Source organism: Branchiostoma lanceolatum, chromosome 7 (genome assembly GCF_035083965.1).
Source record: "Branchiostoma lanceolatum isolate klBraLanc5 chromosome 7, klBraLanc5.hap2, whole genome shotgun sequence".
Taxonomy (NCBI): Eukaryota; Metazoa; Chordata; class Leptocardii; order Amphioxiformes; family Branchiostomatidae; genus Branchiostoma; species Branchiostoma lanceolatum.
In genome coordinates this window covers 7,158,523-7,179,603 of record NC_089728.1, presented here as the reverse complement: position 1 = coordinate 7,179,603, position 21,081 = coordinate 7,158,523, and the positions used below count along the sequence as shown (strand labels likewise).

The 21,081-nt window shown below is 41.5% G+C and overlaps 2 protein-coding genes across 2 annotated transcripts; both read right to left on the bottom strand.

Annotated features, from left to right (window-relative positions):
* Window positions 1-1,580: 1,580 nt before the first annotated feature.
* On the bottom strand, window positions 1,581-10,100 carry LOC136438940 (uncharacterized). Its single transcript, XM_066433976.1, has 5 exons — window positions 9,856-10,100; window positions 4,302-4,480; window positions 3,717-3,852; window positions 3,165-3,299; window positions 1,581-2,281 (listed from the first exon to the last, which is right to left on the bottom strand). Exons 1-5 carry the CDS (start codon window positions 9,981-9,983, stop codon window positions 2,125-2,127), a joined length of 735 nt encoding a protein of 244 aa, XP_066290073.1. The 5' UTR covers window positions 9,984-10,100; the 3' UTR covers window positions 1,581-2,124.
* Window positions 10,101-14,100: 4,000 nt separating this feature from the next.
* On the bottom strand, window positions 14,101-18,372 carry LOC136438342 (uncharacterized). The gene is made up of 6 exons (XM_066433107.1): window positions 17,722-18,372; window positions 17,032-17,141; window positions 16,615-16,671; window positions 16,162-16,262; window positions 14,296-15,636; window positions 14,101-14,111 (listed from the first exon to the last, which is right to left on the bottom strand). Exons 1-6 carry the CDS (start codon window positions 18,370-18,372, stop codon window positions 14,101-14,103), a joined length of 2,271 nt encoding a protein of 756 aa, XP_066289204.1.
* Between the last annotated feature and the right edge of the window lie 2,709 nt (window positions 18,373-21,081).

Below are 21,081 nucleotides of genomic sequence, written 5' to 3'. Positions count from 1 at the left end.
TTAGCTTGTTGAGTCAATCAAGATACGCTGTTGTGTCCATAAATTATGTCCTTGCCACTATAACGTTACAGCATAATTTTTCAAACAAGATGGCTATGTTTTCAATTTGACAAAAATATTTTTGTGTGTTTATAGATAAATTAGTTAGTAAGTTTATATATATATGACACATTTGATGCTCAAAGAACTGATTTCAAATTCAATGTTGTTGATAAAATTTACCGACAAATATTGAATTTGAAATTTGAAACAGTAGTTTTGGGCCCCGTTATGACCCCACTCAGAAATTCAGCTCGTCTTTGATGAATAAATCATCTTTTTTCATCACTCAAATTACTGTCAGCAGGTATAGATTTTAGTCAATATCTTGCCGTATGATTTTACTTCTGACTTACCTTGCTGATCCTGACCTCTGCCGCGACCCCTCTGCTCTGTGTTGTCATAATTTTTTCCATAATTTGAAGAATAACAATACGACAATTTGCAAAAAACTAATTAAGTTAATAAGTTGTAATTTCCACAGTGACAACATGCATGGTGACCTATCTGCCCACCTGCACACTGAGGAGTGCAACCTACTCATCCAAGCTCTTCAGAAGTGTCACAGAGAAGTAAGTGGCCTTAAAGTTGCGGATTTTGACTGGAAATCGTGTAAAACAACTTTATAACGCATTCTAAGGCGATGGAGAAGTCAAAATCAGCTAACAAATATTGATGATCTGAAGGTCAGCAATGATTAAAAGTGAATTGAAGTAGCTTGGTACACTCCCTCGAAAAAGGCATGTTGACCCTCTCAGACTAGACTCCAGTAGTCAAAAAACTAACATTGAACGTCGTTTCCACTCGAATTATGACTTAAGAGAAATGTGATACATGTGCTTGCTGACTTAGTCTTACAGTCATCATAGAATTATTGGTTATCTGTAGAATGTCTGAGGCAAGAATAAGGACGTCCTGTCTGGAAAAACTACAATTAAATCCTTTGTTGTACAGAACCCGTACGGAAGATTCTTAGGAAAGTGCAATGAGCAGAATGCCTTGATGGACAAATGCCTAGCTCAAGAGGTGAGTGAGGATTTTTGCAATATCAGTCAGTTGATTTACATAATTACACAACGAAATTTATAAATCATTAAGAATTCTTTTGTTCCTGTATTCTATAAGTGCAGACAGTGACACCACCGTGGTAGCCTAGTATCTCTACACTCAAGACTACCACTCTAGTTAGCCTGTGTTTACACAAGCTCTCTGGCGGAGGTTAATGACCCCCTCTATTGGAGGCGGTTACAGTCAGGCCAGCTAGGAGCGCGATTAAATCAGGCTACCACACTAGTGTCACTTCTACAATTACAGTCAAAGCTACCTCAATATATATTTTTGAATTAGGCAAAAATCATGTGTACCGATATTATCTGTAAAATTTACTTGCTGTGGCCTTACTTTAGTATGTGAATGCAATTACAATCATGACAAATTTTGTTTCCAATGCAGAGAGAAGAAAACAGAAGGAAGAACAGAGAAAAAACTCAGGATAAGAAGAAGAAAATGCAAGAGGCATTACAAAAAAAGAAAGCTGAAGCAAATGTTAGATAATCTATATTTTTATCATGATTACAAATCTATAAACTGTTCACCTCTTCACAATGCAATGGTCAATTGAAAATTCTAATGGTTATACATTGATAATCTTCCTTATACAATGGCCCATTTAAAACTTGGATTTAACTTCTATCATTACATGTTCAAAATTAAGTAGAATATCATTTTACTTAATATGCAACTACTCAGGGCACAGACCACATTTAACACTGACTTGCACAATGCACAGTAGAATGTATTTCTTTTTAATTACTGGCTTTTTGTTATCAACTTTGATACAAATATAAATGTGAATATACAGTATTCTCAAGACATAACCTTATCCATATGGCATGTTGACTTACAACTTGGCCCTTAGTCTGCCCATTTTTAAGATTATACTATTGATTGTAATAGAAATTGTTTATTCAAAAGAACAGAGGACCATGATTAAACATCATACTTATATCTTCAGAGCTATCACTTGTACAAGTTGCATTGATCCTATTGCTAAACAAAAAGAAGGTTCTTCTTTGCAGAGTCTCATCATAGCTTTGCTGGTGGCCGCCTGTCCTTGACGAGGTCACGTCTAGAGTTGGTTTCCTCCTCATATATCTCAATCACCTCCTTGTAGACATCCTCCTTCATGGCTTTCATCATGGTCCGGCTGAATCCCCTCTTCCCTACACACTCACTGGCCATTCTGCAAGAGTAAAATAGAAAGGACATTATATATTATAGAATGATGAACAGACCAACCATATGTTGATGAAGGCTAGATATCCAGGTAAACACAATCTAAAGACAGTTGAATCCCTGGATAAGATTTGGAGATTACTTTTGGATGTTTCAGGTGACATCCATCACTCTTTGATTTGAAAATAAATATTTCAGGGTCAACAATTTTTCCATTTACACCTCATGTACTAGTATTGACTTGTTCGACCAGTTCATTCTAGTGATGCTGAAGTAGAGTGACGGATGTCACTGGAAACGTCTGAATCTGCAAATCTTATCCAGTTGTAGAGATGGGATTGTCTTTAAATAGATAAATGATCTTAACACTTCAACATTATTATCACTTCAAGTCAATCATCATCACTTCAACATCATCATCATCAACACTTCAACATGCTATCAAGGAAAGGCAGACTAAAAGCAAAGCTCCCTCTACTCAACCCATGTCTTATGAATGAAATGTGTTTTAAATTGATCACACTGTCATGCAATCCCTTTGTAAATGTATGTCCATATATTGGAAGACAATACATTGGAAATACAAGATGAGACTACCACATTCTATCAACTGACTGACACAACACTGCATTAATCTCTGCATCTTCAAGTACACATAACCTCAAGACAAAGATTGACATGTTCTTCAGACTTAATATCAAAGCAGATCTTCTGGCAGGCAGAAGAACTGTCTTGACTCTTGGCCTAGCCTGGAATCCAAACTTATTATAGCTCCCGAGTCTATTTGCGGAGAGGAGACTCGGGAGCTATAATAGGTTTGGATTCCAGGCTAGTCTTGGCCAGCAGTTACAATTTTGAAGTCTGCTTGGAGATGACTACAAACTGTGTACCTGACAGCCTGATCCAGAAGTTCCCCCTGCTCACACACAGCGTCCACCACTCCCCTCCTGGCACACTCCTCCCCTGGGAGCCTCTTCCCAAACAATAGTATGTCTCTCTGAACATCACCATCAGGCAGTCTTCGTCTGTAGGGAAAGTCAGGAGAATTTTGGTTGTTTTGCATGACTGCCTTTAGGGTGTGCAACACACATGTTTTGTACAGTAATTAAAAGCTGTGTAAAACCAGACTGTAAGGTTTAAAGCACTCAAAACTATTTTTGATATGTAAGTGTGTAACTACGTTAACATGATTCTAATAGATATCCTACAGTAGCACTTGCAGACAACTAGATCTCAAACTTTGAAGTTCTGCTGCAGTACCGCAGAAAGCCACTAGGAGGCGCATTATCGTCTCCCTTACACCTACCCAACCTACCAAATACGAGCATCATTTACAGCTTTTTGAGTTATGATGTTTACATGAAACACAGAGCCATCCACCATCACCCCACCATGGCAAAACCGAAAACATAACCTAGCAAAGGTAATAAATAAAAACAAACTTGAGCAATGCCACCATGGCGGGGTCGAAGCGCAGCTCGAGGAAAATTTCAGGCATGCAGAACCAGCCTTGCTTGGACCGCATCACCCTATAGTCATGGCATACCGCCAGCAAGGCACCACCTGCGAAGCAGTGTCCTGAAACAAGTGCAGGTAAGTCAAGATTCAGGCACCACATAAAAATAAAATGACCTAAGTGCAACTGATTGGAAAAGGATATTTAAGTCTTCATTTATACAAATTACAGTCACTCAAAATTAGAAGAAAAATGCATGGTTAAAAAGCTCACTGGTAGATAACTATTTTCAAAAAGTGGCTATTTAAATGATAGGAACATCCATTCAAAGAATTGGTGCAATGGCTGAGTTTGTAGAGTGATTGACTATCAAGGAGAAGGTCGGGTTCATTCCGGCCAGGACATTCTTTTTCTTTTAAATCCATGAAAAAATATGTCAATAGTAAAAAGAATCCTGAAAAAAAATTTGTTAAGATCCTGTCAACGCTTTGGCCAATTAAATGTTGAATGTAACGTTAAATCAACACATAGCTTTGTACATGAATACTGTTAGGATAAGAGTTAAACCTACCATTAATGGCAGCAACTGTAGGAAGGGGAAATGTGAGGATCCTCATCTTCGTTTCTCCGAATTTGTCGAGAAACTGGCGCTGTACGTCTGGTCCTTGCTGCATCAGCCAGTCCAGATCTATCCCATTGGAGTAGAACTTCCCCACACCAGTGGTGACCATGGCCTGAACATCAGGGTTACTGGGAGAAACAATATGAAGAAAAAACTAAAGGTCTAGGTCCTTTCATTGTCTTTGTCGAGATGGTGATATTTTAGGCAGTATTTGTCTGTATGTCCCTCACCAAGATAACTCAAGAATGGCTACATGGAGTGATTTTATATTTGGTGTGTTGGTAACATAGTAGTAGTAGTATCCAGTATTACTAGTATATTATACTGATGCAGGGTTCCCTGACGCAGGGGTAGGCAGCAGTCGGCCAGTCTTCACACAGCGCCTCCAAGCGGCTCTGTCCAGCAGGTCAACGTTGGTGAGGCCGCACTTTGTAATGTCCTTAACACACTCAATCCAGGATTTCTTTGGTCTACCATGACTTCTGTTGCCGGGTATAAACTGCAGTTTTGTGATAGTGTGGATGCAACATAGCCTTAACAATTATCGCCTAATTCATTCAAAACGTAATTTATCTTAAAACCGTGCAGACAGAGCCAAATGTTAAACCCATGGGCAGAAATATCAGCTTGATCTTCTAAAAAGAAAAATGCTTGGTCAGTAAGTTGATGAAGAATTTAGGAGGAGGAGGAGAAGAAACCTGACGAAAACAGTTTATTTCATGCCCATACCTACGGTATAGGAAGTGAAATATAAAAACAATATATTTCACTCTATCCATACCTATGGTATACGAAGTAAAATATAAAAATGGTGAGAAAAACACCCCTCCGTCAAAATAATCACGCCCAGTATAAGCGACTAAAAAAATCACCCCTCCCAACAAAATAATCACGCCCAGAATTAGCGACTAAAAAAATCACCCCTCCCAACAAAATAATCACGCCCAGCATTAGTGATAAAAAAATCACCCCTCCCAACAAAATAATCACGCCCAGCATTAGCCTTAAAAGAAATCACCCCTCCCAACAAAATCTTCACGTCCAATATGGCGTTGCTATAGCAACCCTGTAACTAGCGTCTGTGCGCATGTCTGAGTGTCGCAATCAGTGACTCATCGAACGATTTCGCAACGTTCTCTTACGTTGTGCAAACGTCGGGCTAGTTTTGTCCATTCAACGTGTAGACGCCACAGCGGCACGACGGAAACATTTTTCCTGTGCAACTACTCCACGCTTTCAACAAATGTGCACAGACAAAATGCAGTCACCTGTACGGAGAAGACGTATTCGCCGAGGAAAGAAGAAGGGATCCAGGCTGGCGGCACCACGCCTGTGTGTTCAGTGGAAGAAGACTGAAGGATCGCCGCTCGTGTGTAGTGCTAACCGCCATCGCTTCAGCCAGCAGCCGTGCCTTCGACCCTGTCAAACTGTTTGTGCTCCGGCCAATACCACTCAGTTTCTGATGGACGACCGTTTCTGCTATTCAATTGACTCTTTGACCAGCGTTAACTCCAGATGGCCGGAGCCATATTCCCCAACACACGCGCTCAACCAGGAGAGAATCCCCAGCCCAACCAGAAACCCGTCCCATGTGGACTACATCTACCAGTCACCGGACGAAGACGCCAGGCAGAGAGAAGCATTCATGGTGCAGGACTTTACCGAGGTATACGACAGTTTTCTGTGCAATTTTTCCCGGAGAGAGTTTGCCGAGGAGCTTGAACCTTTGGTGAGCGTCTGTCCCCCACCGAGCTGAAGCTTTCACGGAGACGAACTTTGACGACATTTGTGAAGAGATACAGAGCTACAACATGTAACGTTATGTAAAACTGAGATCTACACTGATCTCCAACAATGGGGAAATGAAGATGAAGTCATACAGTTTGGAGCAGGCAGTGAGAAGTGCTGGACTGATTGGAGAGAGCAGTGGCGTACCATGTACCACCAGTTACACAACACTTGGTTGGGAGTAGCCGTGGCGACTGTTGCAGGGCTTACTTTTACATGCTGTCTTGTGTATAGCAATATTGGGAGGAGTACTAAACGTGTTGGCATGTAGATAGATGTGAGAAGTGTAGTAGTAGTAGTAACGTATGAGCCCTGTTGCTTTTCTTTGGTTTATCCAGTACGTACTCTTGCTCTCAGGTCTGTTTCTCTTCCTACAGGTTCCAGACTAACTCAGAGGCCACCTGGGACAGACATGGTCGCCATGGGGACCAGACCACACCCTGGTTTGTCCATCTGACCCACCCAGGCTTGTCTCAGGTAAATATCAGACAATAACTGGTGGTCTGGTTGGAATAAGCTTCTTCGGGGTTGCTACTACGCATGTGCAGTGTCAAAGGTAAAGGCCCTCGCGACGTAAACAAGACCCGTCTGGGCGCTGTTATGCAAATCGAGACAATGTCGAGACGAGCACTGTTTACAAGCCGGGGCCTTCGCCTTCGACACTGCATATGTGTAGTAGCAACCCCGAACTAGCTTATTTCCATGCATTTAGACAGACTTTTGGCTTGAAGGAAGGATTTCAATCCAAAATCGACAGTACCTAATTTATCATCTGTGAATAATCTAGTAGAAACTGGAATTTCCAATCTCTACAACGAGAATTTCAGATTCTCCTGAAGTCCAATCTCTACTGTTACACATGTATGTTTAAGAATACCAGATGTCCTGTCTTAGTTACTGTATGTAAATGTATCCCTATATCATATGCTGATTTTGTAGTTCTTGCTCCCCTTTCAGACAATGGGACTTCAGCGTTGGCTGGCTGACAGGTACATATACCACTTCTAACAGTCTTTGGTCATATGTGCTGCTTCTTGTCTTGAAAACATGTTACATAGCAATGTTTTATAGTGAGAGTGAAGAATGTGTTAACTTAACATAAGCGCACAGATATATGTAGCTTTCTACATATGGCATCGCATAATGTCATCCTCACATTTGTCTTAATTAAGATAACACGCTTTCCACATCGTCAGATAAGTTGTGGGAAAGTATGAACTGTCCGTAGATGCTATATGAGCTTGCCTGACTGACTTTAAATAGTGTTTGTTCTCTTTGAATCAAGGGGCTGGCCATGGAGCAGTAAGTACATGTATGCTGATCACACTGGTTCCCACTCGGCACTGTTCCACACTTATGTCAAGGAGGTTTAATCTTGATTAAACCTCCTTGATTATGTCAAATGTTATTAACTGAATGTTGTTATTGTTACTGTTGGTCATATATTGTAGGTATGCATGAAATCATTGAAGTCTGCAAAATTTGTAAACATGTCATGAAATGGAATTCGATGTTGATCATCCAATTATTTCAATAGAGTAAATTTTTTTTTAAATACATGTGTATCCAGCTGCATGTATCTGAAAACCAGTATTAAAATGCTGAAGCCTAAGACTGAATTGTGACTTTGTTGTACTTGTATATTTAAGTACCGCTGACATGATGGACATTTATGTGACAAGATGAATAAAACTACCCTTCAGTATACTCATTCATTCCAGGCTATGCAGTCATCTTTTTACTATAGGATAAACATGGGACGGTTCCATGTGGAGGATATTGGATCAATTTACAGAAAGCGGTCCTCAAGTTAGCCTCCGTTGCAGGCTCTGAAGCGGCTTTTGTGGGGCTAAATAATACACTTTCTGCAGCCACCCCGTAACTATCAGCCATCCTGTAACTATAGTTACAGGATGGCTGATAGTTACGGGGTGGCTGCAGAAAGTGTATTATTTAGCCCCACAAAAGCCGCTTCAGAGCCTGCAACGGAGGCTACCTCAAGTTAAGTTTTCAATGGAAAAAAAATGTGTTAATTCAGGTTTTGATCTCGACCACAGCCGGTCTCTCCTCGTGCACTACTAGACTAGTGGGATGGCCTGGGACCATTCCCGGCCTGCTGTCAATGGTGAGGACGCAAATAACAGAATGAGAGAAGAGACCATCACACCGCCCTTTGAGGATATGTACCTGCTTCTAGTTTCTACCCAATGGAAGCTGTGCATCATTTAACCCATCCCGACATCCATTTGTGAAGTTCAGTTCAGTCACTAGAAATGTTTAGAATCAACAATAATCAAGGATTTGAAATCCACTGTATTTCCTATCATTTTGATATTCTTTTCTTTCATGGACTTTTAATGCATTCAAGTATTTAGTAAATGCTGTCCACATGAAACCAATGAGAAATAAGTTATCTACAAACTAAAAGCCCTTCTAAAGTTATTCTCTGTGGCTCCTGCAGTTCCAAAAAAAGCCACTAGGGGGCCCAAACCTACACCACTTACTCTCCGTCCTAAAAGCTATCAAGTACCCAAAAATCATGTCCAGAACATGAGTTATAAAATCTGGAAGTTCTGCTGCAGTACCGTAACAAGCCACTAGGGGGCCAAAAAGAGGTGTCATCAAAATCTAACCACGTACCAAGTATCTATACAATCCATCCAGGCCTTCTCGAGTGTGCTGCTAGTCCACATACATAAAAACATACATGTGTATACATACATGTATGCATCCAAACGCTAACAAAAACATAACCTTAGCAAGGGTATTAAAAGCTGACATCAATATAAATACTGGTAACTGTGATAAATAAGTTCTTAGGAATGTACAGAACAGAACTGCAGAACTTAAGTTTTCTACGCAAGGCACAAGCAAGTTTTATACAACAGAACCACAACTTTGTAGTACATGTACTATTCATATCAAAAGTCACATATAAGTCTCATTTCTATTGTATTTGCTCATTCTCACTGAAAGTGCAAAACAGAACTAGAAGCCGGACCCACTCCTGACTGCTTGGAGAGTAGATTTTTTGGCAGTTGGTAGCTTTTGGGGTAGTAAAGAAGTGCTGCAAGTTTTGGGCCCTCACGCAGCATTTCAGTTGCAGATTTTGAAACAGGATAAGTCAGGAAGGAAGGGATAAATGAATGTTCAAGACTTTTGACCTGTACTTTTGACCTGTGGGTAACAGATGAGAACCAATGTAGCAGTACGTTAATGATGAAAATTAGGTTTTTTGAGAAAAATCAATCTTTCAATTATGCTATTGAAATATCAGGAACGTCATATAACAACATATCTCAACACTATGTAACGTTAACTCGTGTTCCAAAATCATGTAACAAAATCTGTGTGAGTCCTAAGCAGATTAAATTTGGTGACTACGTTAATTACGTACACATGAGAACCCATGAATGCCTTCACTTGCCAACCAGTATGTTGATTAAGTATGATTGATTTCATTTGCAAAGCTAGTGTCGAAAATTCATCTTTCCATCGTGCTAAATGACAGGAACTTCATGTAAGATCATGTAACGTTAACTCATTAACGTTACATAACGTTATGTAACTTGTGTTCCAAATCAAACAGGATTTGTACGAGTCTTAAGCAGATCAAATTTGGTGACTAAGTTACGTACAAATGAGAACCCATTGTACAACATGTTATGACCGTCGACCTTTGATACCAGGCAAAAGTCATGAAAGTTCTTAATACCTGATCACTTTGTCAAATGCTGCATTCAGGTCGGCCAGAGATTTGAGGTTGAGTCTGTTCTCTCCCCGATCTATGGACACTATGGCCACTTTCCCCCTCACCTCCACACTAATGTCGCCACTGCCCATTTTGTGACAGGTAAGCTTAAATGTAGAAAACACAGAAGATATCGTTGCACAAATACTAGCTCTTACGATGTAGTAGCTTTGTACAGCTGTTACCCGCGCGGACGTTGACCTTTGACCGATATGTCTCGCACGGATGTAGCAAATATGGTCTCATACCAGTGTTTAAAATCTCAAAGAAGTTGTCTTGATTATATTGATGACATCCACGCGCGCAGCACTTGTCGTCCGTTTCCAAAAATGAATCAATAAGAAAATGCGATCATAAATTGAAGCCGTGGAATTAGCAAATGCAATTTGCCGTGAATTGGAAAATAATATCGGAAAACGGATACTGACGAGCGAAGTCTTCCAAAGTCAAAGAAGATAAATAAAGAAAACATCATGTTTGTAATGCCATTTTCTGTGTATTCAGTCATTTGTTCAATTTTCCCGACAACTTAGATTTCAGAACAGAAGTTGCCGCTATCACCGGTTCTGAAATTTAATTGGTCAGGAAGGTTGCCAGGGAGGTTAACCTCCTTGGTTGAACAAATGACTGAATAAACAGAACATGGTAAAATAAAACTTCAATCCGTTACTATTATTCCTTCATCAAGATGTAACGTTAGGTATCATTGTTTCAGTAGACGATCTTGAAACTTTTTGTTCTTTCAGTTCAGAGCCCACGTGAAACGGCTCCTCTAGGGCTCAATGTTATATTTACATCCACGAGTAATCCAAACAAGTTACAGCTTTTCGAAAGAAGACTTGGTAGCATGGCGTTATCTTAACAAACTTACGTGATCATCTCTTGTCTTGATTTTCCAAGAACTAAATTCTGCTTATGTCCTCTCAGCATTCGGCACAAGCACACCGTTCCGCTAAGTTGATGCCGCGGAACGCACGCAAAAAAGAAAATCTCGAAGGTTATGAAAATATCTAATACGCAGAGTCCTACTCTATTTGAACATATAACATTGGACGTGGTGGTGCCGTCGAAGTGGGTGGCAGTCATACAGTCACTCTACCATACTTCTGCCCGTTATAGATTATGATAGACGTGGTTTTCTTTTGCAGTCTTTTCTTTTCATACAAGCAATGTGTAGAATATTTCTTTGTGAAGATAAAGCACCGTATGCCTTTATTTACCAGTGCATGATTGGATGGTCTATTCATACATATATATTTTTTCGATGCAAATGTAACATATACCTGAAGGACAGGATATGCAAAAGATAATGTTATTCTAAACCATTGCCTTGACTACTATATGGACAACTGATAGATCTGTTCTACCAGGATAATGTACACTTTACACAAAATGTATCAACATTACAATCCAATTCTGTTATTAGCCCTAGCATAAATCAAATACTAGCATACTCGTATGGACATATTTTAATATGTCTATACGAGTATACTAGTATTTGATCATAGATTTATGAATCTATGATCAAATACTACTATACTCGTATAGACACATTGTTGATATGTCTATACGAGTATACTAGTATTTGATCATAGATTTTATTTTATTTTATTCAAATTGCAACGGCAATACAATACCACCCAGGCAGCGTGGCTGATTTTGGGTGTCTGACACAGCACATACAATTACAATGTTGAAAACTACGCATATATACAAATAAGGTCACTAACGTACACAATGATTTGATAATGATAATAATAATAGTAATAATAGTAATAGTAATAATAATAATAATAATAAATGACAAGTAGGTTAGAGGTTTGAGAGGTCAGAGGTCAAGGTTAACAATACTAAAGTAATTAAGATTTGAAGTAATTTGGCATGGTAAGATGACATGGATGGCTTAAATGGAAGGACCATTGAGATAATACCCGTGGGCCGTGGCACACTACATCTCAGTAGACCATAGATTTATGCTATCTCAGAGCTATGTTGCTGTCAACAAGAAAGAACGGTCTACTGAGATGTAGTGTGCCACGGCCCACGGGTATGACAATATTTTTCATGATTGTTCTTTGTACTTCATGGCTTTCTGTTAATTACCGAGTGAACTCCATGCAAAGTGTAGATTGTTCAATAACGCAGCAATCTCTGGATGTGCCATGTTGTTTCCATAGATAGTTTTCCTCATCTCTAACGCGTGTTCGAAATATCTGATTGCCTTCTTGGGATCACCGAGTTTCCACCAAGATGTCCCCAGGCCGTGAAGTAACGCAGCAATGTCAGGACGTGCCCTGCTTTCTCCATATATAGTTTTCGTCATCGTTAGTGATTGTTCGAAGTAACTAATTGCTCTTCTTTGATCGCCCAGGCTACTCCACGATGTTCCTAGATTAATCAGTGATACGGCAGTGCCTGGATGTGCCATGTTGTCCCCATAGATAATTTTCCTCATCTTTAGTGATTGTTCAAAATAGGTGATTGCTTTCTTGTCATCGCCGAGTTTACCCCAAGCTGACCCCAGATTGTTTAGAGACGTAGCAATGCCCGGATGTGCCGTGTTGTCTCCATAGATAGTTTTCAGTGTCTTTAGTGATTGTTCATGGTAGCTAATCGCCTTCTTGTACTCGCCAAGTCCCTCCCAAGCTGACCCCAGGTTGTTTAGGGACATGGCAATGTCCGGATGCATTGTGTTGTCTCCATAGATAGTTTTCCTAATCGTTAGTGATCGCTCGTAGTAGCTGATGGCTTTCCTCTGATCGCCAAATTTACTCCAAGATGATCCCAGGCTGTGTAGTGACGCAGCAATGCTCGGATGTGCCGTGTTGCTTCCATAGATGGCTTTCTTCATCGTTAGTGATTGTTCAATATAGCTGATGGCTCTTCTGTGATCGCCAAGTTTACCCCAAGATGTTCCCAAGTTGTGAAGTGACGCGGCGATGTCCGGCTGTGCCGTGTTGTCTCCAAAGATAGTTTTCTTCATTGTTAGTGATTGTTCGTGGTAGCTAATCGCTTTCTTGTGATCGCCCAATTCACCCCATAATGATCCCAGATTGTTTAGTGCCGTAGCAGTGACCGGATGTGCCGTCTTATCACCATAGATAATTTTTTGTATCTTTATAGATCTTTCGCAAAAGCTGATTGCTTTCTTCTGATCACCGAGTTTACTCCAAGAAGATCCCAAATTGCTGAGTGACACAGCTATGTCTGGATGTGCCGTGTTTTCCCCAAAGATGGTTGTCATCATCATCAGTGATTGCTCAAAGTAGCCAATTGCTTTCTTCTCATCACCCAGTTTACTCCAGGATGTTCCCAGGTTCTGGAGTGACTTAGCAATGTCCGGATGTGCCGTGTTGTCTCCATAGATAGCTTTCGTCATTCCTAGTGATTGCTCGCAGTAGCGAATTGCTTTCTTCTGATCACCAAGTTCGATCCAAGACGATCCAAGATGAAGAAGTGTTGAAGCAATGTCAGAATGTGCCATGTTGTCTCCATAGACTGTTCTTGCTACACTTAGTGACTCTTCAAAATAGGTAATTGCTTTCTTTTGATCGCCAAGTCTACTCCAAGATGAGCCAAGACCGTAAAGTGTCGCAACAATGTCCGGATGCGCCGTGTTGTTTCCATAAATAGTTTTTCTTATCGTTAGTGATTGTTTGAAGTAGTTAATTGCTTTTGTCTGATCACCAAGGCGATTCCACGACGATCCTAAGTTGTGAAGTGACGTAGCAATATATGGATGTGCTGCGTTGTCTCCATAGATGGCTGCCATCAGCTGTAGTGATTGATGATAGTAGCCAATTGCTTTCCTCTGATCGCCGAGTTTACCCCAAGATAATCCCAGGCTGAGAAATGACCCAGCAATGTGCGGGTGTGCCGTCTTGTCTCCATAGATAGTTTTCATCATCGTTATTGATTGTTCGAAATAGCTGATTGCTTTCTTCTCATCACCAAGTTTACTGTAAGAGAATCCGAGGCAGTGTAGTGACGCAGCGATATCCGGATGTGTCGTGTTGTCTCCATAAATAGTTTTTCTTATCCTTAGCGACTCTTCGTAGTAGCGTATTGCTTTTGTATTATCACTGCAAAATCCCCAGGATGTCCCCAGTTCGTAGAGAATTTGCGAACGTTCGACATCGTCACCATCCGTCTCTTTTAGTGCCGCTTCCCACAGGCGTATGGATTCAGTTGACAGAAGAAGATTTGTTGCTATTCTGCCTCTACACAGATTGGAGATATCAAAGATATTCGACTCCAATATCATTTGACGATGGACGGGCAAAATGTTTATGACAACATCTGCTATACATTTCTTTAAAGGGATAGCCCTGCAGTAGTATCGAAATAGAATTTTGACGTCAGGAATGTGGAACACGGACTTCAATGTGGTGTCAGACACCTCACTCGCTTCTCGATGATAAGTCGTTTCGGCAAGAGGGGACAGGCTCTCTTGTTGTCCTCCGTTGGCCACATATGTCCTTAGCCGGAGCTCTGCCGATATACTTGTCAGTACCGTCAGGTGGGTGGCGTTTTCGTCACGGATTCGTTGCGTTTGCCTCAGTTCATCTATGATACTCCATGTGCTAGCATGCGTTGTCTGACAACACAGAGCCAGTATTTCAACGGCTAGGCCTGGGAAACGATACATCTCCTTCTTGACATTTATCAGTTGACCAGTGGGTTCATGGGTGAGAATTTGGTCCTTGGTCTCCCATAAGAATTGAATAGCAGACAGACGGGACCGACTGCGGGAGAGAAGATCGTCTGTGATGGTTTCCCTGATTTTTGCCAGATATTCATTCACTAGAGATTCTTCCCCTGTTAAGAGAACACAACGCCTGAGGACGTCTGAAAGATGATATCCCTCAGACTGGGAAATCTCTAACTGTTGGAATTCCGCCATCTTAGCAGGGGTTTGGATGAGGCTCACAGAAGGTTTGGTCTTAGTCTTCTCCCTTCCAAATGGGGTCTTACAGGCCCATGGCATGAAACCGTCGAAGGCAAACCCACGGGGGGTGAGGGAGTCGAAGAACCAATCTTTCTCCGGGTCCTCAGATTGGAAGTCATTGAGTGACGGGATGGCCATGGTCTCTCCGAGGTTGATGACTTTCAAGTTTAGGTAGTGTGTGAGATAGAGGAAGTATCGCCGTGTGTCGTCATTGTCCTTACCTTCCTCAATCAGAATGGCGAACTCCAGGTCAGAGTAGGGTGTGACCAGTTCTGTTGCCTGTGAGCCTAACCCGATGAAAGCATACTTACATGGAGGAGGACCGAGGGTGGCAATACATGCGTCAACAAGGTCTTTGATGAAGACTTGCCTGTCCTTGGCGATGCTTTTAAACAGGGCCTTGACCGCCTGGGCTCGCTCAGCCTCGACTGTAACCATAGCTGGGTCATCTTCGTCATATTGATACGGATTGTGTTGCAGATCGATGGCTTGTAGTTGTGACTTTGCACGGGCGCGCATGTCCCCTAATCTCTTTTTATGACGTAAGACCCTATCATACGAACTCCGCTCCTTGTGTATATTTGCTGTGCATTGAAGAAACGATTGTTCTGTCTCCCGCAGCCTTTCTGTCAATTTTGCTCCATTTCCATCCACTGATCTAGCCATGGCGGCGTTGTACAGTGCTGCTGCCTGTGTGAATTTTCTCCCTTCTTTTGTTTTTGTTCCTCGCTGGACGTAGATGTCACCGAGTCTGCACAGGCATTCGGCCTCCTTACGCTGATCGGGTTTCCTAGGATCTGCATACCCGAGACAAATAGAACAAATCGGAAGTCATGCAGATGTACAATGAGAATTAACATGTTCTACCAGCCGATATTTACTTACCTCATTTTATTAATACATTTATTTTACTATCTTTTTTTAATTGAATGCCAAATTTTGTCACCAAACAGCAACTCCTAGTCTATTTCGTGGGCAGTCGGTAGTTTTCCATCCAAATCGCAAATGTCATATAACAATCTTCACCCTTAGGTTGTCACCGCGGTCTTAATTGAAAAGCAAAGCAAATTACACAGAATACATACTTTTATACTATAGACGATGTACGTATTCTATACCAGGGAGGTGCGTTGACAATACTATACAAAATACTGCGATACAGTACAGTACGGATGTGAATAAACAAAATGATGCTTGACAACATTTCTATTGAATAGAATGATTATTTGCTGTCAGGCAGGTAAATCATGGGATGAAAATTATAATAACAATACATAAGCACAGGTGAAAATAATGTTGGCAACTACAATAAAAACACAAACCGTGAATCAGTTTCAGTGCGGATGCGAATTCCCGTTCTGCTAAGTCCAGTTTCCCATCTGTCAGTGCGCGGTCTCCTTTAGTCAGGTGCTCCTCGTAGGAACTACAGCGGGGAAGGTTGTAAAAAAGATAAAGCCTCCCCTTTAATTTCTAGCATTTTCAGTCTACACGTTTGTACCGTGAACACCGAGGAAAACATTGCATGTCACGTGACAAGGGACGCCACCAGGAGGCCTATAGTTGACCTCGACCTTCGTCTTTCTAAGACCTACCCACATACCAAATGTCAAACGCACACACACGCACACACACACACACGCGCGCGCGCGCGCGCGCGCGCGCGCACACACACACACACACACACACGTATACACACACAAAAACACACAAACAAACAAACAAAGAAACACAACATTTTTCATGGAGGTAACAAGTGACAGACTCAGCAGACAAACCTGTAGTCTGGCGTTGCGGCTTTAGCTGTTTGCCTGGCAATGAGCGCACTTGGTAACCTGAGGAAAGATAAGTTGTTTGTAGGATGTAAACAAACTTTGTTTTCGATCGCTACCAAAGCGGGCCTTCAGATATTTCCATTTGAACTTGTAGGACGAACGTGTTTTCAAGCCGATAAACGTTTCAATGGCAATTACTATACAAGAAATTGATATACTAAATTGCATGATAAGTTTATATCTAGCACAATGTCAACGCATAGTTTTACATTGCGGGTCAGTTGACTGTCACAATGTTTTAAGTATATGATACACACTTAGATGGTCAATACACACAATGGATAATCAAAGTATGCATATGCGCATTTATTAGACACTTAGTAGCGTTTGTTCACATTCTAAAATGACCCTTATACTTACTCGAACTGATGACCTGATACGCCAGTCATGACGTCAGCCTTTCCTGACGTCATCGGGAAATGTCGTGACACGTCGCCTTGTTGTTGTAGTTGTCTTCTTTGCTTTAGACCCTTCAATCAAAATAAACATGTGGTCATTTGTATCCTAGTCTCTCAGTTACAGTCAAACGTGATTTAGCTGAACTAGGAAACGATTTGTCGGGTTAACCGCCGATTCCACAGGCCGGTGGGGGTGTCCGCGAAATGTCCCCTTTCCCAGAGAAATGTACCAATTCCGTACAGTCAGAGGAATGTCCGCTTACAACTAGAGGACCGTCCGCTTTCCTAGAGAAATGTCCGCTTGAAAATGGAGGAATGTCCGCTTTCCTGGAGGAATGTACCAATTCTGGAGGAATGTCCACATTCGATTGGTCGGGATGTACCAGTCATAAGTGACAGCAACAAAAATGGAGTATAGCATGATCAGTGGGCCTAGACATGTCATCAGATGCATTATTTTCTTAAAACGAGACATCATATATGTAAGATAATATGTTGCCATGGTAATACCTCTAATTGAGGGTCAACGACTGACGTCGATGCTGATATCATTGTTAAATCATGCAGCTGAGCCCCCTATCAACTTCTCTGTGATTAGTTACTCAATTGCGCACTAAATAGAGCAAACATGCCAACATTTGTGAAAACGTACCTGTTTTCTGATATTTTCCGTTTCTTGTCTGATTCTCGCTGTGTACAATAAGCGGTGGACGAGCGCAACTGTGCCCTGGACCCCCTCACACCGTGCCAGTGCAGTGTTGTACAGAGCGGTGGCCTTTGTCAAACATGGCGCGTCTCTGGTTTCTGTTCCTCTTTTCAGATACACGTCACCGAGACTTTTTATCGCTTCTACTTCTAAAATATTATCCTCGTTCACAATACCTTCAACCAGAAACTTCGTATATTCAGTCAATACGAGATCTTTGGTGCAGTCGGCCGCCACTATTCTGTCCAGGGGCCGTAACTTCTCTGCTACCTTAGCCAGCGAAGGCGTTTCTTTGTCTTTATCAAGTGGTTCGTAGCTAATGGAGGCTTCCGGGACCTTCCCTAATCGTAGTTTCTCCGCGTACAGGTACCGATTTTCGAGGCTTTCTCCCACCTGTGGGTCCTCACACCGCAGCAGTGCAGTCCTGTACAACACCATGGCCCCGTCGAACTTCTCCGGGTTCTTGTCGAGTTGTCCCTTCTCCAAGTTCACGTCGCTCAGACTTTTGAGCACCTCCACTTCCACCGACCTGTCCATGTCCGCCATGGCGTCCAGCAGGGCACGGAGGTAGTCAGTTTCGGTAACGTTGGGTAACATAAATTCGGAATTTTTCCGATAATGGTTGACTGAAATCAATCTAGCAGAACAATAAACCATCCTTTTTTTCTATAATTCTGTCAGTATCAGGTACTATCTTTGCACTAATCATATATATGGTAGATTTTGTCTCTAGTCGTGCTGACACCAGAATATTTCAACTGGAAACTACCGTCCGCCGCACGCACAGTGACGGTGCTGTCGGACAGGGGGGGCACATTAATTCGGGAGAGAAGATTCGTCTTGAACATCTTACCGCTAATCACATTTTATACAGCAGCTATTCGTTCCATCCTTGGCTTGAGGAGAGTGCTATGGATATAGACGTGACCAAGTAAAAAAATACACGAAAAAACGGCCGTACCGCACACATCAGGCCAGTTCGGGAACAACCCGTGTGTTGAGTCGGTAGAACTTCACTCAAAGTCGGCCCATCGTCATCATCGGGCAACGTGTAACGTTACATTATTCATGGAAAGTTAGCTGGATGCCGTAGCAATGGTAATACTACTATGTCCATGTGTTCCTTGTTGTGTTAGGAGCAAACTTTGAGGAAAATATCTTCCTCAGTCCACTATCACACGCAGCATTTAGACAAAAAAGTGTTCCTCACAAACCTTTGTCGTCTGCTTGACAACAGGATTCTGGCTAACAATATGGCGGCGGGAAAATACACGTGCCGTAGGTTGTAGCAACAGAGAGGAGTTTTGATGATTGATCACACTTAGAATCCAGTTGCAGGTTAGCAAAAGAGATTGTAATAAGTTGTATTGTAAATAATTGTGTTTAGCAGGAAGCGGATGTGACATTTTTCTTATAAACCAGCCAACAACCATGTTGTGTAATTATCCCACGAAGCCCTCAGACTGTTCCAATAAGGGACGGAGAGTTTTTGACCTCGTCGCCTTATAATGCATGCTTATCGAAGCTTTTCAGACAGTGTTCTGAATACGTAAGTCTGTCAGGTTTTCATTTCTAGCGGTATTACTTATGTTGCATCTAGCACATATCCCTAAATACCCCGTTTTCGAAAAATCGCGAATTTAAGTACCCCGCGAATTTATGTTACCCAACGTTACCCACCAGACCGAATCTTTTACTTTTTTCATCCACCTCGCGAAGTTTCTCACAGATCCTCAACATTTTGGACTCTTGATTACCAGTGCAGTAAATGAGTTAAATACATTGTCTGATCTTCCACACCGTAAAATGTACCAATCTGAAGAGACTGCGGTTTATAAGTTATGGAACAAACGTATCGCGGAATCACTGTACGGTTCCCCAGCTTTAGGTACTTGCTAGTACTTCCGCGTTCCAACCCATGACCTTAACACTCCCGTCAGCCTTTGCACATCCTCCTGGTTACCTTCGTCGAGAAGGTTACCTATATTTTACCGAGCGTGTGTCTGTGTGTCTGTTAGTGAACACGATAAGTCGAGAACGCCAGGATGGATTGTCTTCATATTTGGTGTGTCGGTAGGTATGTGGGAAACCTCAAGATGATTAGATTTTGGTCGAAATACGTTGCATAATTAACGAGAAAAATTTAAAATCTGTTGTTCAATGTATTTCATCTTCAGTCTCTATAAAATCTGGTATAGCGAAGGAGATATTCCCATAGTGGCATGGCTCATAGTGGTGGTGGTGAAACGGACCTGAAACGTAACAGCTCACATGGCTTGCTAGACTGCAGTAGTAACAAAAGTAATTTAGAAAAAAAACAGGCGACGTGAGGATTAGTAGGAAAGGGATGATTGAGCCTAATCATTACCTTCACCAACAATGTATTTATGTTTCGCCAACGAAACATATTGTTTTTGTAAGGTTTCTTCTTCTTCTTCTCCTTCTTCTTCTTCTTCTTCTCCTTCTTCTCCTGTCAAATCTTCAAATCGCTTCTTCTCGGTCGTCCGTTGACCAAATTAGCTGAAATTTGGTATGCAGGTAGAGTACGTGTATACCCCTAGACCCTTTTTAAATTTTTTTGATATAAGTTTTGAAAATGATTTTATGGAGGTTTTTTGGTCATTTTCAGACAAAAGTCGCACATGATGGCCTCCAGTGCCGTGGTGTTGAAACCTGAGGACCTGAAATTTGGTTTAGTTGTGCATTGGATATTTACCCAAAGGACCCCATTATTTTTTTTGGCATACACTACTTCAAAATGATTTATTTTGCAATTTTTTAATGCAATTTTTGGTTATTTTCTGTCCGGGCCAGCAAGAACTAGGTCATACTGTAACATAAGCCCTCCTACACTAATCCCCTGTCAGGGACTTAAAACCAAGCAGATGTCAGGGGGTACCTCTACTAATGGTATTACAGAAAGTTATATGTACCTTATGTTACATGGTACAGATGTTATATTTGAGATGTAGGTACCTATAGGAAAGGTGACTACACCTGACAATTACTTATGCTAATGAGGACCTAATTCGCATAATGTATGCATAAAGTTGTATGTCCCTTACGGTAAATGCTGCGGATGTCATCTTTGCGATGAAGGTACCTTTAGGAAAGGCGAACACACCTGGCCATAAATTATGCTAATGAGGACCTCATTTACATGATTTATGCGTAAACTTGTGATTCCCTTACCGGAAAAGCTGCAGATGTCAGATTTGACATGTACGTACCGTTAGCAAAGGTGATCACACCTGGCCATGAATTATGCTAATGAGGACCTCATTTGCATAATTCATGCATAAAATT

Bases quoted from the DNA above. Each gene is read 5' to 3' on its own strand.
- LOC136438940 (XM_066433976.1), bottom strand. From the start codon at position 9,983: ATGGGCAGTGGCGACATTAGTGTGGAGGTGAGGGGGAAAGTGGCCATA. The intron at 3,853-4,301 runs GTAGGTTTAACT...CACTTGTTTCAG, and splicing joins TACAGTTGCTGCCATTAATG to GACACTGCTTCGCAGGTGGT. The intron at 2,282-3,164 runs GTACACAGTTTG...TTACTCTTGCAG, and splicing joins CTTCTGGATCAGGCTGTCAG to AATGGCCAGTGAGTGTGTAG.
- LOC136438342 (XM_066433107.1), bottom strand. From the start codon at position 18,372: ATGTTACCCAACGTTACCGAAACTGACTACCTCCGTGCCCTGCTGGAC. The intron at 17,142-17,721 runs GTACGTTTTCAC...TTTTGATTGAAG, and splicing joins CGGAAAATATCAGAAAACAG to GGTCTAAAGCAAAGAAGACA. The intron at 15,637-16,161 runs GTTTGTGTTTTT...TCGGGTATGCAG, and splicing joins CGCACTGAAACTGATTCACG to ATCCTAGGAAACCCGATCAG.